General features: G+C 36.1%; 2 protein-coding genes across 2 annotated transcripts; one reads left to right on the forward strand and one right to left on the reverse strand.

The window, feature by feature from the left end:
* The first annotated feature begins 3,096 nt into the window (after positions 1–3,096).
* LOC107853387 (protein BUD31 homolog 2) lies at positions 3,097–8,010 on the forward strand. The gene is made up of 4 exons (XM_016698379.2): positions 3,097–3,241; positions 6,952–7,053; positions 7,176–7,363; positions 7,646–8,010. Exons 2-4 carry the CDS (start codon positions 6,960–6,962, stop codon positions 7,799–7,801), a joined length of 438 nt encoding a protein of 145 aa, XP_016553865.1. The 5' UTR covers positions 3,097–3,241; positions 6,952–6,959; the 3' UTR covers positions 7,802–8,010.
* A 230-nt stretch (positions 8,011–8,240) lies between these two features.
* Positions 8,241–12,881, reverse strand: LOC107853386 (ankyrin repeat domain-containing protein EMB506, chloroplastic). The gene is made up of 7 exons (XM_016698378.2): positions 12,326–12,881; positions 9,950–10,029; positions 9,611–9,709; positions 9,417–9,515; positions 9,248–9,346; positions 9,071–9,169; positions 8,241–8,564 (listed from the first exon to the last, which is right to left on the reverse strand). Exons 1-7 carry the CDS (start codon positions 12,672–12,674, stop codon positions 8,460–8,462), a joined length of 930 nt encoding a protein of 309 aa, XP_016553864.1. The 5' UTR covers positions 12,675–12,881; the 3' UTR covers positions 8,241–8,459.
* Between the last annotated feature and the right edge of the window lie 4,420 nt (positions 12,882–17,301).

Here is a 17,301-nt window from a genome sequence, read left to right on the forward strand (position 1 = left end):
GGCACACCTTCTCCCGTACCTTCTACATCAGCCTTTCCCACAAGTTGTACTCTCCTGCTACACCAATCTCCCCCTCCCCCTCTACTTCTGACAAAGTAACTTCTCCTTATCACTTGTGTTGCTATGTCGAGTTACTCCTAATTTTGGAACCTTTTTCTTTTTAGGATGGTGAGGAAGGCACAGTATCCCCATCATTAGCTGATACCAGAAACAAAACATCTGATGTTATGGAACCACAAGACCGTCCTGTGAAATTTGATAATTTAGATGCCTTAATTGCTTATTTGATGTTCGGCAAGGATGATGCAACGACAGTCTCAGCAACTCAGGGCCAAGGGTTATAGAAGAAAATGGAGTGAACTGGCTGTGAGTGCTGGAGGTGCATGAATAAAAGAACTTAAAACATTCCCGGAAGCTCTTGTTCTTTAACTTGCCTTGAGCAAGCGGAACACCATAAGTTCAACGATGTTTTGAATCATAAGTCGAAGGTCCATATTCAGTGAAATAGGATTGCAACCAGAGCTGTAGGATCCAGAAAGGACCTCCTACATGACCAAACCTTTTTATAACTAAATCTCTACAGCCTCAATACAAATGAGACAATACAAATGGAGCCAATGCTAGCTTCCTGCCCTCGGCAAGAGCAATGGCTAATTGGTCCATACTTGCAAAGCCACATAATAAGGAAATAGATATGTTCATCCTCCGTTATATCCTCTCTTTTCATGTTCGTCTCAATAAATTCCTCATAGTTAGTCGATCTTTTACCATTCTCACCCTTTGAGAAAGTGAAGTTTAACTTAGGGGCATAGTGGACTGCGCTGATCTCCTCGCCATGAGGTCTGAGTCCTGTCAAGGCAACAATATCCAGTAGCGTTGGACCCATCATGCCAAAGTTAAAATGGAAAGAGTTACTTGATATCGACCAAAAGCACAAGACAGCATACAGAAGATTTCTTTCGGAAGGTATATCAATTTTGGAAAGCTGGATTGCATCATATATTCCAGCAGTTCTCCATACATTCCCTTTCACCTTCTCCGGTCGATCAATCCATGCTCTACTTGGATTCGGCCATGACTTCCAAATCGCTATCCAACTCCTTCATCTTCTGCGCTAGAGTGGCGGCAAGTGATGGCGCTTCAGTAACTGGAGTACAACGTATTCCTTTGTCCTTGCAAAATTCAGTCTAACAAGACCGAGGGCGGAGAGAATCAAAGCTGGAAACCTGCATGTAGTGACCCAAATTTTCACATCATGCAATGCCTAAACACTACAACAACAACATACCCAGTGTATTCTCACATAGTGAGGTCCGGGGAGGGTAGAGTGTACGCACACCATACCACTACCTCGGTGAAGTAGAGAGGCTGTTTCCGATAGACACTCGGCTTAGGACCAATAGCAGGACAACAAACACAAAACATAGATGTATATAAATTAGTACAATATGCAAAATAAACTAACACCTCTAGCCACAAGATAATACTACAGCCACAAGATAATACTAAAACTATCCATATGAAACCACAAACATCACTCAACACTATGAACAAGAAACTTTCGACACAAATAAAGAACGCTCCCCTACTATTACCAACGGAATGACTAAACACTACAAAATATAATAACTCTTCATTTAGGGCCTCCTTTCACCTTTCGTTAGTATAAAGTTGAAGGTCATAGATGTCAGCTAACGCCAAGTTAAAGAGCATGTTTTTGTATTACATCTTTAGAATATCTTCTACAATAAAGGAGGTCTTTCCTAAAGCAACAACATAAAAGGGTAATCTTCAGCAATACATTATCATTGTTAGTACATACCATGGGAGACATCAAGACAAAATAATGTTAAAAATCGAAAGTTACAACAACAACTAATGGTCGAGTGAACACGGTTCGCATTACTACCTCATAGGCGAGGTAGAGAAGTTGTTTCTCTATCGAAGAAAATGTTAAAAATCGAACATTAAAAGAGAACTTATGTAACAAAATTTTAAAAATGCAAGCATTTTTATACACCCCTTAAAAAATCACAAATCTTAAATGAAAAATGTAAAAAGGAAATGAATTCTAATGAAGCAATTGATCAATAGTGAGAGTTCATAGAGTAAATTCAAACGTATATGAAATTTAAGGTGTAATTAATTTGTTGTTTTCAATTTGACATTTGATTATGTATTGAAATTCGATCAAATTTAAATTCGTCTTCAAAAAATTTCAACATTGAAGGATAATGCGCATTTTAACAAAGACTACTTCATATGAAAATTTAATGATTGAATAAATATTATTTGCACACGAAATTTGTATCAAACTATAGTAATTTAATTTTTAATTAAATAATTTAATAAGCTAAGACAAATTTCTTGTTAAACTGGAAAGGAAATTTAGGAGACTTTAAGTCATTCGGTAGGATGCAATAGAAAAAATAATGCATGTATTACCTCTATATATTATTAATATCTTGTTCGGTGCATTTTTTCAATCTAAGTTTAACTAATGCATGCATTTGTTATACACTCTATTTGTTATTTATGTTATACAAAAAGCAAGTTTGAGTAAATAGGGCAGCCCGGCAGACTAAATTAAACTCCTACTATGCGCGGAATTCAAGGAAGGCTCGGGCCGAACCACAAGAGTTTATATTAAGTAGCCTTGCCTTGCATTTCTGCAAGAGGCTATTTCCACGGTTTGAAGTTGAACCCATGACCTCCTGGTCACATGACAGCAACTTTATCAGTTACTCCAAAGCTGTCGATCTAGATAGCAAAACATGTGTTGAGGTCTAATTAACAATTAGATTCTAACAACCTAAGTAGACAATATCGATGAAATTTATAATCCAACTGTAGCGAGTTGTGTCAACCATTAATTACATCTGAAAGTATATAATATTATATCAAGAAATATAATTACATCTGATATAATATATCAAATACAATCGGTTGCATACAATTGAAATACACCAGCTACGAATGATAATTTTTTGAACTGTGGCTAGCGCCGCAACCTTCCTATTTGTTAAAACGTTGGCTATTTTTTAAAAGTTCTCTTCTAAGACTTACGGGTCAAATCTTTTCCGGATTCGGGTTATACCCACAATTTACCCAAAACCCAATGTCTTTCTTTCCCCTTATAAGAAATCGAAGTTTCCACATTCCGCCGGAGCTTCCGCCGTCTCTGCCACCGTAGCCGTCGACATCGTCGTCGTTGCTGGTCGGAAGTTGGACATTCGTACCGGTAAGTTGCTTGTTTCTGTACTAATTTATTTATTTTTAGTTCATGAATATATGATTGAGATGATTCGGACATGCGATGATGAGGTGCACGGAGGTGTGAGAGGTTGTCTAGGAATGAATTCTCGAAGAAATATTGGAGAGAGGTGATTAGTCATGACATGGAGGAGCTTCATCGTACCGAGGACATGAAACTAGATAGGAAGGTGTCGAGGATGTAGAGAGATGTGAATTAGGGTAGAAGGATAGTAGGAAACAGTGCGTCCTTGCTACTAGTAGGTAGAGGGGGACTTTGTTTTGTTACCTGTGCTAGTAGTCATAGTGGTAGTCTTGTTTTGGAGTGTGTTATCATTTGTCGATGTACCTGGTGATAGTCTGTTTATGTTATTGTTTGGTGTGTTGATACCTATTTTGTTTTTTGTTTCTTTATTATTTCTTTTCTAGACTGTTTTTGTCTTTAGCTGGAGTTCTATCGAAAACGACCTCCTATCTCAGCTAGATAGTGATTCCCGAAGAAATATTGGAGGGAGATGATTAGTCATGACATAGAGGAACTTCAGCTTATCGAGGACATGACCCTAGACAGAAAGGTGTGAGGTGAATTAGGGTAGAAGAATAGTATGAAGCAAGGCGCCCTTGCTAGTAGGTGGAGGGGGACTTTGTTTTGTTGTCTGTGCTAGTGGTGATAGTGCTTGTCTTGTTTTGAAGTGTGTTATCGTCTGTCGATGTACATGCTGATAGTCTTGTTTATGTTATTGTTTGGTGTGTTGATACCTATTGTTTCTTGTTCCTTTACTATTTCTTTTCTAGACTGTTTTTGTCTTGAGCTGGAGGTCTATCGAAAACAACCTCTCTATCTCACCTAGATAGTGGTATGGACTGCGTACATTTACCGCCCCAGACCCCAAAAGTGGGAATATCTGGGTATGTTGTTTTTGTATGTTGTTGTTTTTGTTGTTGAATACATGATCTTCTCTATTTTTTCCTTTTTAATGGATTATATTTTAGTTAATTTTGAAGCTTTTATGCCTACACAATCGAGATATTCTTTCGCATTCGGTTATAATTTCAGCTTATCGAGGACGTGATCTTAGATAGGAAGGTGTGGAGGACATGGATTAGAATCGAAGGGTAGTCGGTAGGGTAGAAGTGTATTGTCGGCCTGTCCATACAAGTAGTCCTAGTGTTACTCCTTTAGTTTCTTGTTCTTCAATTCTTTTACTATCTGTTGTTTCGTGTAGTTTGATTATAGTGTTATTTTGTTTTTAGTATTGTTCTGCTACTATCTGTTGTTGTTACTGTCTATTGTTTCTTGTACTTCCATTACTTCTCTTTATGTACTGTTTTTGTCGGAAACAACTTCTCTACCTACACAAGGTAAATAGTAAGTCTGCGTGCACTCTATATGTTATTGTTGTTGTTGTAAATATAATTGACCTTCTTCTTGAGTTGAGGGTCTAACGGAAACAACCTAGGGGTGAGGCATGCGTACACTCTATCCTTCCGAGATTCCACCCGTGGGATTACATGTTCTTGTAAATTAAATTTATCTTCTGAAGGGGTCGAAAACTTGCAAGCTTGGTTTGGCTTGACTTAGCTATAGGATGCTCAAGAATGGCTGACCCTAGTATCGTGCTGCCGAATCTTGGCTTAAGGAATGAGGACGAAGAAGTTTGTGCTTTAGGACCTAAATTATTATGTTGGGCTAGCATATTTTATCCAAAATAAAAATAATAGATATCTTTCACTTCAATCCAATCGAAAAAAGCACTATGCAATGCAAAAATCATTAATGTATGAACCAGAATTTGAATTAACGAAAACTGATGTGATCAAAATCTTTACTTTATTAGTGAAAGTAAAAAGGTAATCCTAGATATCATACAAGTTTATGATGAAATACCAAATCCACAAGGCACGTTGTTACATATTTAAGGATGTAAAGAAGAAAACCCATATGAGTCCCTGTTGTCTTTAGTTTTCATTATTTTCATGCCATATCCCTGCTGCCACAGTTGCCACATCACATCAATGATCGAGGCCATAAGAACCAGAATGAGCCTAAAAAAAATAAGTTAGAGAGGTGGAAACAAGATTGAGTTAGAAGGAGCGGAGACAATGACAATTGACAAGTGATGGGTGAGATAAGTGACTAGGGATGCATGGAGGAGAGAGATTGAGAGACTAGGCAGAGGCCGAAGTTGAAAGATAGGTTGGTTTTTAGATTATATTGCATGGCATAACAATTTAATTAACAGAAGTAGAAGGATCTTTAAGTTGTTCTGTTTTGGATAGCCGTGGTGTTCGGGACAACTTTCACTCACCTCAACTAATTCAACGCGATACCTGCCATCTCCCACCAGCAACAAGTATTAGGTAACTTTGTCCACCAAGGCTTCAACAAATGGGTGAAATCACCTAGTGTTGGAAAGGATCTGTAAGTTCATAAGCCTGCCATATTGGGTTTCTAAAACTGTAATAAGCTTAAATCACAAACCGGCTTACCCGGTTTTGCTAATTTTCAACTTTGTACCTTGACGTGTAGGGGTGAGATTAAAATGAAAAGATCAGCTGAACTGAAAACTTTGGTTTCTCGGTTTGTTCATGGTTAAAGTTTTTAATGTTGGTTCAGTTGTCAGTTTCAAGGATTCAATTTTTGGATTGTTTTTTAACTGAAGATTGTAAAGAGCTTTAGCTGGGCTCCTTCAGGCTTAGTTTATTTTTTGAAGTTCTCTAGCCCAACTGAATTCTCCAGCCTCACACATCAGAAGCCCAAGCTTGGGTGACCAAAGCCTAGAGTAAACTAAACTTGCTTAGGCCCTTTAGTTTAGTATTACACTGTTACACTAGGAACTGTTTCTACCAATGCTGCTGCTCTGCTGCCAGTTGTTGCCTCATCCATCATCCTTGTGTAGACAATTTCCCATTAATACTCTTCTCATAGTTTTATTCATTAACAGCGAGTGTGGACGACTGTGACAAAGCAACTAGGCAAACTCGTGAACTACTCTCCTCCTTAGGACTGTTTCTGTTTATATTTATTACTTTTCTCAAGTTCTAATTTTTCAATGCATATTTCTACATTGACTCGTTATACAGTCTTTTTCTTTTGTATATCATACAAAAGTAAGGTCTATCGGAAACAACCTCTCTACCCCACAAAGGTAAAGTCTGTATACACCACACTCTCCCCAGACCCCACTTGTGGACTGGGTTTGTTGTTGTTGTTGTATCATCTATGCCTTAGGGATGTCATTACAAACAGAATTTTTATCTTTAATTTGTCTCGCCAGCATATATTTCTTTTGTCATGTCAGCTGCAATCATTATCAGTTATTTCTTCTTTCCCGTTAGGAGCAAGTTTCCCTTCAATTATAATTTTTTTGAATTTTTAACACAGAATTCAACATTTTTGGCCTTGAAATTTAAGCATGAAATGCTAAGCATAAAAGCCTGTTCATGCAATTTTACTAGATTATGTATTGCTTAGTGTTTCATGATCACATAGTAATATCAGTTTAGCTTTTGTTGGGGGAATGGTGCTTTGAAATTCAATTGTGCTATCATCTTCTATCATTTACCAAAATTATTGGTGGCGTTTCTCTTGAAGTTGAATGTTGGGATAAATTTGTCAGTATGTTTTATAATTACATGCTTTTGCTTCTGTTAAGGTCATTGATCGGTAAGTTTTACATTTACATGTGTTTGGTGCAGCTAAGGTCATGCCTAAAGTGAAAACAAACCGTGTCAAATATCCAGAGGGATGGGAATTGATTGAACCTACTCTTAGTGAACTGCAAGCAAAAATGAGAGAAGGTATTGTCGTTTCAATTAATAAATCCATCCCGTGTTTTTTTTGTTTTCTGTAGTTAAATTGATGTTCATCTCCTAACTTCAGTTATGGTTGGAATTTTATTGTTGGTTGACTGCTGCTACAGCTGAGAATGATCCTCATGATGGCAAAAGAAAATGCGAGGCTTTGTGGCCTATTTTCAAAATTGCCCATCAGAAGAGCCGGTATATTTTTGATCTCTTTCACAGGAGGAAAGAGATTTCCAAGGAATTATATGAGTTCTGCATGGATCAAGGATATGCTGATCGAAATTTGATTGCGAAATGGAAAAAAGTATGTACATCCTCTGTGCTTCAGTTTTTGTGTGCCGCCTTTTCTTTCTAGTGCACTGGCATGAACCTTTTTCGTTTGTGGGGAACTCTCGTTGATGTACATATGCCAATGTGTATCTTTTCTTTCTGAATTTATGCCCGTTTTGCCTCGTTTAGTATATTTCTCCTCTGTGTGTGTGTGTGTGTGTGTGTGGCAGCGAGGGGATTGTAAGGGTGTTTGGGGTGGCATTTCCATTGTTGTGTATATAGCGTTAATTCTCATGGTTTTGTGTTTGAATTACAGCCTGGTTATGAACGGCTCTGCTGTTTGAGGTGCATGCAACCTCGGGATCACAACTTTCAAACAACCTGTGTCTGCCGAGTTCCACAGCATCTAAGGGAGGAGAAAGTTATTGAATGTGTCCATTGCGGCTGTAAAGGTTGTGCAAGTGGAGATTAACCTGTTCGTTAGAATCAGTCAAATACTTCGCTTTAGATGCTGTTGTACTCGTGTAGTAAACCTCCGTCTATTCTAAGCACTGATAAAACGATGTCTTGTACATCACGGTCAGTTCAATACTAGAGGCTGTGTTTGATGAGATAACAATTGTGATCACAGTACCTACTGTAACCTGTGTAACCTATTAATGGCAAACTACTTGCCCTTAACTTTGGTCTGCTTTGGTTGCAACTACTTAACATTCCCTTTTTCGTTTCCATATAATTTGCTTCACTTGAAGCCGAGGGTCTTTCAGGAATAGTCGCTCTACCTCTCCGCGAGGTAAGGGTAAGTACATTCTACCTTCTACCTCACTTTGTGAGATTTCATTGGATATGTTGTTGTCGTCATAGAAGTAATGAAGATCCCATTGACTTGCAATTCACCTGATACTTGAACATAGTGTGCTAAAATCAGCACTGGGACATGTATATATCATAAGAAAATAGAGTATTATAGTAATTGACACATTTAAGAACTTCCTCTTCGACTAGAATTGATTGTTCTCTTCTTTGTTCGACGAAGAAATACAGAAGAATCTGCTAACATGAGTTAAGATGTCAATGTCAACATTGTTATTCTCTCTCTTGGAACGGCGCGTAAATTGTTGAAGCTATAATCAAAGTTCTGTATTAGCAGGAACAAGCTTCAGTAACTTGGCCAGATCATAAGACTTGAAATCTTTGCCATAACAAAGGCTAATATCAAGGGGAGTCTTTCCATCCTGTGAAAATGTAAACATTCAAAAGGTTACTAAAATTTTCACATGCATGCATAATAATTTTTAGGATAAAGTTAAGAGAAGTCCTCCATCATGGAAAATCATCTTTTATCCTACCCCATATAATTGGCAAAAACTTACACGCACCCGGTGTTTATATCAAAGCATACAAAAAAACATTGTCACTTTAACAAGAAAACACGACGAAGGAGATATTCTCAGCCACCCAAAAGAAAGGCCGGCCAGCATCGGGAAGTTCTCAAGAGCAAACATTTAGCCTTAAAGATTGCACTAGCAAAAACACTAGGTCCGTGCTTAAGTTATAAGTACAAGTACAACAAGAAGAACATATCCAATGTAATCTCACAACGTGGGGTTTGCGGAGGGTAGGTGTATGTAGACCTTATCCCTACCTCATAGAGATAGAGAGGTTGTTTCCTGTAGACCTCGGCTTAAATATAACATTTCAAAGCAGTTTGAGCTCAAGTTATGATTATACATAAATTTACCTTATTCTTTCTGTACTTATCTGCTCCATTGACTAGAAGAATTTTCGCTATATCTCTGTTTCTGCTTTGTATGGCTACGTGCAATGGCGTCCAACCCTCCTGTAAGAAAGAATGTACAAGCAACTAAGCTAACGGGAATGTGAAAACGATAGAAGATGAAATAAAATGCCCACTTACATTATCAGCAACATTCACATCAACCTTGTATTTGATCAACATTTTAACAGTTTGCATAGCTCCTACTTGAACTGCATAATGTAGCGGGGTGATACCGTTCTGTTACCAGGGTGAAAACGGTATAAATATGACCCGATGCAATGAAACTTTAAGCAAATACACATCTCACCGTATCCCTAACTTGAGGATTCGCGCCTTTTCTTAGAAGATGACTGATAACAGCCTCTTTTTTACCAAAAACAGCATGGTGAAGAGCTGTTTGTCCTTCCTGTCATCAAATGAACTCAATGACTACTTCAAAAACAAAATGCACGAACAAGTATTAAACGTTAATCAACGCTATCTGCTACAACGAATCTTTACCTTGTCAACAACATCAATATCAAGACCCTCCTCCAAAAGTTTATCCATAAACCGTATCTGCCCTGCTAGTGCAAAAGTGTGAAGAGGGTTCCATTTTTCCTGGAGTAGAAAAACGTTTGAAAGTATCAGTACTTGTTCCAGAAACCAGCAAAAGAATGTGCGATCCAGTTATCATATCCGTATCTTTATTTCTAATAACATGGTTTTGGTCTCGGAAGTTTGTAGGCAGTATCTAAGACGGTTCAAAAGCAAGTCCCCGATTTGCACTAAGGATACTAATTTACTTAAAAGGAAAGATGTTAGCAAGAAAAGAGGCAGTTGAAGCTCCTTGGAACTTACCGTTGATATCTTATCCAGCGCTGGAGTTTGATTGCGATACAAAATTTCCCTTTCCTCTGGGGTTAAAAGCTGCTCAACCTCTGAAAGACAAAAGAACATGCTAGTTTCAGAATTTTTGCAATTCAAAAGGCATCAGATAAGTGTACGTGAAACATGTCGAGACTCCTGGAACAGATGCTAGCGATTCAAACGGCACCATATAGTGCCTAAAACAACATACCTAGTGTATTCCCACATAGTGGGGTCTGGGAGGGTAAAGTGTACGCAGTCCATACCGTAACCTCAGATGAAGTAGAGAGGCTGTTTCCGATAGACCCCCGACTCAGGACATATAATGGTATAACAAACAAAAAACACAACAGCACCCAACCAGATGGGACAGCACACTACTAGATAATAAATACGACACCGACAAGGTATTACTATAGACTATCTATCCAAAATCATAGACATCACCGAAACAAAAACAAAGGCAGATACTATTCATTAATCATTCACTTATCCCAACGTAATGAACTCCAAACTACTAGTACAGAATGCTAAATATTCAAAAAGTATCAGCTATAGAATCACAAGGTAAAAGGAAAACCATTTCCCTAGAATGACAATCAGTAGAGCAGGTTTGAAAAAATGAGCTGAATTGACGCATTGGACCTTCTGCCAGCTGAAGGTTTGGTAGAAAACTAAATCAGAAAGCAACGACGCAACACAACTTATTAACATTGTTTGCTCGAATCATAACATATACACTATATCCGCCCCCATCCGGCATGGGCGAACCTACACTATTTTTTTGGGTGCTCCGGCACCCAGTAAACTCGACGCGGAATAGGTATAATTACATAGGAAATATACAAAAATAGATATAAAAGATGTAAAAGCACCCACTAAAACAAAAGGTTGGTTGGGTGCACTGGTATTTAGATTGATCTTAAGGTTCTCTACTGGAAGGGGCATCTTGGGTTCGAACCTTGTTGAGGTAATATTTTACTTTTTTCAGATTTTTAATTTCTTAAGCACCCACAATCCTTAAATCCCGGGTCCGCCACTGCCATCCGGACAACTAGAACAGATACTAGAGATTCAAAATATATCCGATAACTGCATCACAGGGAAAAAGAATAACTATTTCCCTAGAATGACAATCACTAGAGGCAGGGCGGGAGCCACGTGAGCGGGGTCATCAGAAGCCACGTGGGGGGGTCATCAGAACCCCCTTTGGCTGTAGATGTTCATTTCTTTACTTTCTTCATATTTTTAACCCCTGCGAAAATCCTGGCTTTGCCACCGCCGACTAGATGTTCTGCAATTGAACCTTGGGAACAAAACTCAATCAAGAAAGAAACTTTGCAACATAACGTATTAACATCATTTGCCAGAACCATCTATTCTTCAGTCTCTACTATTTTTAGCTTCTCAAATATATAATCTCAAGCATCCAGTTGCCTAGTTTTCTAATCTCTTCTTTCCTCTTCTAATAGTTTAAATAAACCATCAATTCTCAAAGAGTCTTCAAAAAGGAAATCAACAGTTCTATAAGTTCTCCACTTGAAAACAGGAAAAAAGAAATCTTCTTACAGCTCGGTTTGGATGGTCGTTACTTGTTGTATTGTATTATTTTGTTAGTTTGAATACACTGTTTGATCTTATAGCAGCTCTACCCCATAGCCTGCTTTTCTTGTAGGTTTATCATTCAAATTGTTGATGTGTGACTTTTTCCTTTCAAAAACCGTGGTGCACGCACCTCGACTAATTCCACAGGATCCCTGTCACCTCCCACTAGCAATCAGTATCAGGTAACTCTGTCCACCAAGACTAGGACATATGGGAAAGAAAGAAATCACTTATCCTTTTTATCTTCACAGGGATTTGAACCTGAGACGTCATGGTTCTCAACCACCTCATGTGCGACATTATGTAGCAATGGAAAACATACATTCTATCCAAACGTTGTATTCATTAATACAATACACATACCACACAATACAACAATGATCCAAGCAAAGTATCAATGTAGCATTTTTACCTTCGCTAGGATTTGAACCTGAGACATCATGGCTCTCAACCACCTCATGTGTGACATTATGTAACGATGAAACACATAAATTCTATCCAAATGTTGTATTCATTAACAATACACATACAACACAATACAACAATATTCCAAACAAAGTATCAATGTAACCTTGTATCTTCGCTGGGATTTGAACCTGAGACATCATGATGTGTGGCATTACGTAACAATGGCAAACATACATTCTATCCAAACGTTGTATTCATTAAAACAATACAAATACAACACAATACAACAATAATCCAAACAAAGTATCGACGTCCAGTTAAAACCAGACAAACAAATTGAAACGGAATGAGTACCTTTCACAAACTCCTCTTCACTAGTAGACATCCCATTTGTAGAATTAACCATTACTTTATTTTCATCTCCATATTCCAAACTACTCTCAACAACTTCTTCTTCATCATCATCATCTTCACTATCACTACCATCATCAGGATCTTCCCAAAAATCATCTTTCCTTAAGCTAACTACACTACCCCTTCTAAAAATTCTTTGAAAAGAACAATACCCCATATTGATTCTTCTTGAAAATCTGAAAGAAACAGCAGTAGAGCTAACAAAACTGGAGGTATAAGTAGTAGTTGTAACTTTAGTTGGCCATAGCTCTGTAAATGGAGAAGTTGGATTACACTGTAACACTACCATTATTTCCAAATTTTGAATCTTTATGGTAAATTATTACAGTAAATTGAAGATTCCCATGAATCAAGAATGTTGGTTGAACAAGTTTTTTCTTTGAGGCATTTTATCGAACAGGTAAGAAGCTTCTCAGATAAGATAGGCCCCTCTATACTGGCTAAACTTTAAATTCAGCTTTTAAGAATTGGATAGAACGTGTTCAAGTGGTTATCCAGTGCAATTGCTGACTAGAAATTGCCACTCATATACTTGGGCCGTTGAGTTGAGTTGTTGGCCCATATTAAAAGCCCAATAAGGATGGCCCAATCACATACATGAGTTTTCACTTTTAATGTGCTTCATCCGTTTCAGGAAATTACACCTAGTGTCCTCCAAAGTGTCCGGTCTTGAATTTCTTTATCTCCTAACGCGTGTCGTTTTGAAATATTGTCACCTAATGTGGGTTGTGGTGAATTTTCGTTCCTGCAAAATAAGTTTTAACATTTGCCTATAACTTGTCGTCAATGAAGCAGGTTCACTGTCCTGAAATATCATCTTGTGTCATGAGCAAGAGTTAAAACGTCTATTTTATGGACAACATATCCATTTGGCCCGTGATGGGCCATGTATGCTTCACTTTCTAAGAACAATAGAAGCCCGGACGAGCATTTTCTTCAAGTTTTTGCACTGATTGCCAATGTTTTGAGATGTTCTGTAATTTTTTCCCTTCAAAATGATGGTTTTTAGTTTTTTTACCCTCAAATTGGTGGTTTTTAATTTGAAAGGTTCGTTGGAATTGTTGAAATTCAAAGAACAAATTACTGTTTCTGATAAAAAAAATTATTCACGTGAACTTCATGTCAAATTGTTTGAATTGCAAGCATTATATGACTAAAGTTTGGTCTTGTCAAGTCACAACTTCAATAAGAAAATGTCTGAAATTCGTCCTTGCCACAACTTGATCAACAAATGTCCGAAGTTGGCCTTGAGCTACCTCATATATATAATCGTGAAATATTCTAATATTTTACATGAATATATATATATATATATATATGATATACACCTAAAATTAAATCAAATATCTAATCAATTCATACTTCTTGGCTACTATATGTATAGTCAAATTGCATGCAAATCTCATATTCACTCTCACATTGTATCAAATCAATACAACATAACATGAAAATAGAATTTTCTTACTCATGTTGAGAAAAGTGATTTTTTGATATCTTGGGATTTACTCCAATTTGTTCATGCTTTGTTAGCATGATTTTTATTCTGTCAGATGCATGTTATGTATATTATGTATATATTGTACAAGTCATAATCAAGAACTCTTTGGACCAAGTAGCATTGCAAATGGACCAAATTCTTCATACTAATGAATTATTGAAGGAAAATTGTGTTGAAAGCAAAGTTTTGCTTCCTTCTTTCTTGATTTGAAATCGTATCACCATGAGAATTTTCTCTGTATCGTTTCAATTCTGTTGGATGTCCCTGTATTGGACTATTTATAAACTCATCTCATGACAATGGTGTAAAAAAGTTAAAATAAAAAGTAATTTGAATTTTTGAAAAGGCGTTGGCGGCTAAAGCACTAGATTATATCGAAACTTCAAACGTAGGTGTGTTAAAATGAGAGTATTATTTGGATGGGTGACCCTCGTGGAAGTCCGCAAGTTGCGTTCCTACTATTAATTACGCCTACGATGAGCTTACAAAAAAAAAAAAGGTATACGACGTACAATAAGTTCACGATCTTCTTTATCTCAAAGATAAAGTGTCCTAATCATCCAACCGCTATTCCATCCCCGTTATCCGTTGAATCTGCTTTGAATAATCCTCCTTTTGCCGGATTATTGCCGATGTAATAAAAAAAACTAGTTTTTGAGAAATTTTATATAGTCTGATAAACTTTGATTTTCTGCTAGCTAGCCCAATACTACCTCTTCGATATATTTCTTGCTAGAAGTACCCTTGATCTCATTAATATCGAGTGGGCCCAAATAATTCAATCGAGGTGATTGTCGAATCATACCACAAAGTTCCGACAACATTGCTAAAAAACTATCAATCCCAAGCAACGATGGGTGACCACTGAGAAGTCATATCGTATATGTTGCATTCCTTCTTTTAATTTTGTCTATATAAGCTAGTTTGAAAATTATTGAATTTTACGATAGGCTCAAAACCATCGTAAATTAGCTAATTTCATGATGAACCTTCGTAAATACAAACATTTTTTTTAAAAGAAAATTTTGAATTTTGCTCCATCTGAAAATATTCCACTAGTAGTGACTTCTTAATTTATTTATAACCAAGTTGTTTTATTTACAATTTACAAATTAATTGTATGGACTTTGTTGCTTATGCCATGGATATCGTTGCCGTTAATCAATACCTTACTAATAACTAAATAATTAGAGACAAAAACCTACTTATAGTTTGATGAAAAAGAATCTTAAATACATTTATTTAGTCAACTTGTGAAGATATTACTAATTAAATTTAGTTAATTACTAATTAATTATCATCAAAATTAAAAGAAAGAATGATGATTAGTTAGGTTTTTTTTTTTTTTTCTCTTTGGTTACCCATTCAGTGTCTGATAATCACATTGAAGCTCGACTAAACTGGATTCGCGCTTGAAGTCCCACTATAGGAGGTAAAACGGCCCAGTGGCGGAGCCAGAATTTTCATTAAGGAGATTCAACATCGGAAAAAATAAGCACACGAACTAGCCGAAGAGGGTTCAACATCAACTATATATACATAAAAAATAATTTTAACCATGCATAAATAGAGTAATTTTTCATCGAAACCTGGCTCTGCCCATATAAAACACTCCCTATCAAAGGCGACTCCATACCAGAGATTCAAATCTGAGCCCTCTAATTAACAATGAATAAATACTTACCGCTACACTACGACTTTTGATGGTATTCGAATTTTATTATTGTCATTTTATTCGAATATTTTATTGTGAACAGTTGGTGATGACTAATACTTTCTATTTTGAGGAATAGTACAAGCAAAAAAATATGTATTAATTTAATTTACTAAACACATAGATCTTAATTATCTTGCAGGGCTAGTTGGGTGTTTAACAAACTCATACTATTCTTTTCCCCTTATAGGTATCAATATATCAAAGTGCTATTCTTTTTTTTGGTTCTCATTAAATATTTGTATTCATTTTAGGCTTGATTAATTTAAATTCGTATCACATAAATTCAATTTAAGAAGTAAAAAAAAAAGATCTCCGTGATATTAGCTCATGACGGTAAAATTCAAGCATATTAAAGTCATATACGATAAAGTAATTAAAAGGTATATTATTCTAATATCTTAAATTTTAGATGGGATAATTATACGATTTTAATTTTTCATAAACATCTCACAAATCAAAGCCATATTAAATATTTGGGCAAGTGGGGGTACTTTTGGACATTAAACAAGCAAAGAATAATTAGAGCTTGACTATATTGTAGTTTGATATATTCTTTCTTGTCCTAATTATATTTCTTCAAGTTTAATAAGTGATGATTGCCAATATGGTTTTGTTTGTTTTTCTAGATAATTGATTCCACTATGTTTTATACTATTGATGTTCATTTCTATTTTAACATAATTTTTTTCATTCCGTATCTAATAATCATATTAGATTTCTTATTAATCCTGATCTCGTATATAATATTTATTGACTCATTTAAGAGGGAGTGTTCTCTGCCAAAAAAGAATTCATACCACGTTGAAATCGATTGAAACCTTTGATTAAGGGTAGAAGTTGACGGTATCATATTCACATAGGTAATACCACAATTTTTGACCGGATATTTTAACACAATTAACAGAACTCTACATCTTGCTCACATTTATCGATGGAACCAGAAATTCACCAATAAGGAAATTCATAAGATAAGAAGTAAACACACGAAAAAGCCAAAAGATTTTGACTACTCCTGCTCTCTTAACCACTAGAATTTAAGTTACCGATTGACCCTATAGATTTTTAAGTTGAAACTTGAAAATTGATTTTTTTTAAAGTTGTGATTTTTGAAAATTAAAGTTGTAACTGGACATAGGAGCGGACCTAAAGTCAATTTTGGGGTGCTCCAACATCCGTTAAATCCGACGCAAATTAGGTATAATTATATAAAAAATATATATATAAATTGGTATAACACTTAGAAAAGCACCCAGAAAATAAGAAGATAGATGAGTGCTTTAATTTTTAGGCGAAACTTTAAAGCTTTGGACATCAATATATGTGTTCAAACCTCCTGAGCATCTATGACTCTTAAATTCTAAATCCGCCACTGACTAGACATGCATTTTACTTAAGAAAAAAATTAAAATTTCATGAGCAGAATTTCCAAAAAATGATTTGAACAAGTTTTTGAAATTTGTAATTTTTCCTCTGAAGACAGTTATTCAGAATCTGATTCAAAATCTATAGCCAACCGATCACTAAATTTCTGCATACATAGCCATGTGATTTTTAATTTTTTTTTAAAGTATATATAAAACAGTTGAAAATTAAATATTATTCCTTTTTGAGGCAATTGTTTTCACAATTGATTGTTGTGTTTATGGAATGCAAAAAATGTTGTAAATTGTTATACATTATGTTGGCGGTCATTGTGTTTTC

This window comes from Capsicum annuum, chromosome 9 (assembly GCF_002878395.1).
Source record: "Capsicum annuum cultivar UCD-10X-F1 chromosome 9, UCD10Xv1.1, whole genome shotgun sequence".
In the NCBI taxonomy this organism is placed as follows: domain Eukaryota; kingdom Viridiplantae; phylum Streptophyta; class Magnoliopsida; order Solanales; family Solanaceae; genus Capsicum; species Capsicum annuum.

What these genes read in the sequence shown, in the direction of transcription:
- LOC107853387 (XM_016698379.2), top strand. Translation starts at nt 6,960, where the DNA reads ATGCCTAAAGTGAAAACAAACCGTGTCAAATATCCAGAGGGATGGGAA. An exon ending in GCAAGCAAAAATGAGAGAAG is followed by an intron (nt 7,054 to 7,175) that starts GTATTGTCGTTT and finishes CTGCTGCTACAG; the next exon opens with CTGAGAATGATCCTCATGAT. An exon ending in TGATTGCGAAATGGAAAAAA is followed by an intron (nt 7,364 to 7,645) that starts GTATGTACATCC and finishes TTTGAATTACAG; the next exon opens with CCTGGTTATGAACGGCTCTG.
- LOC107853386 (XM_016698378.2), bottom strand. Translation starts at nt 12,674, where the DNA reads ATGGTAGTGTTACAGTGTAATCCAACTTCTCCATTTACAGAGCTATGG. An exon ending in CGCTGGATAAGATATCAACG is followed by an intron (nt 9,710 to 9,949) that starts GTAAGTTCCAAG and finishes TTTCTACTCCAG; the next exon opens with GAAAAATGGAACCCTCTTCA. An exon ending in ATGTGAATGTTGCTGATAAT is followed by an intron (nt 9,170 to 9,247) that starts GTAAGTGGGCAT and finishes TCTTTCTTACAG; the next exon opens with GAGGGTTGGACGCCATTGCA.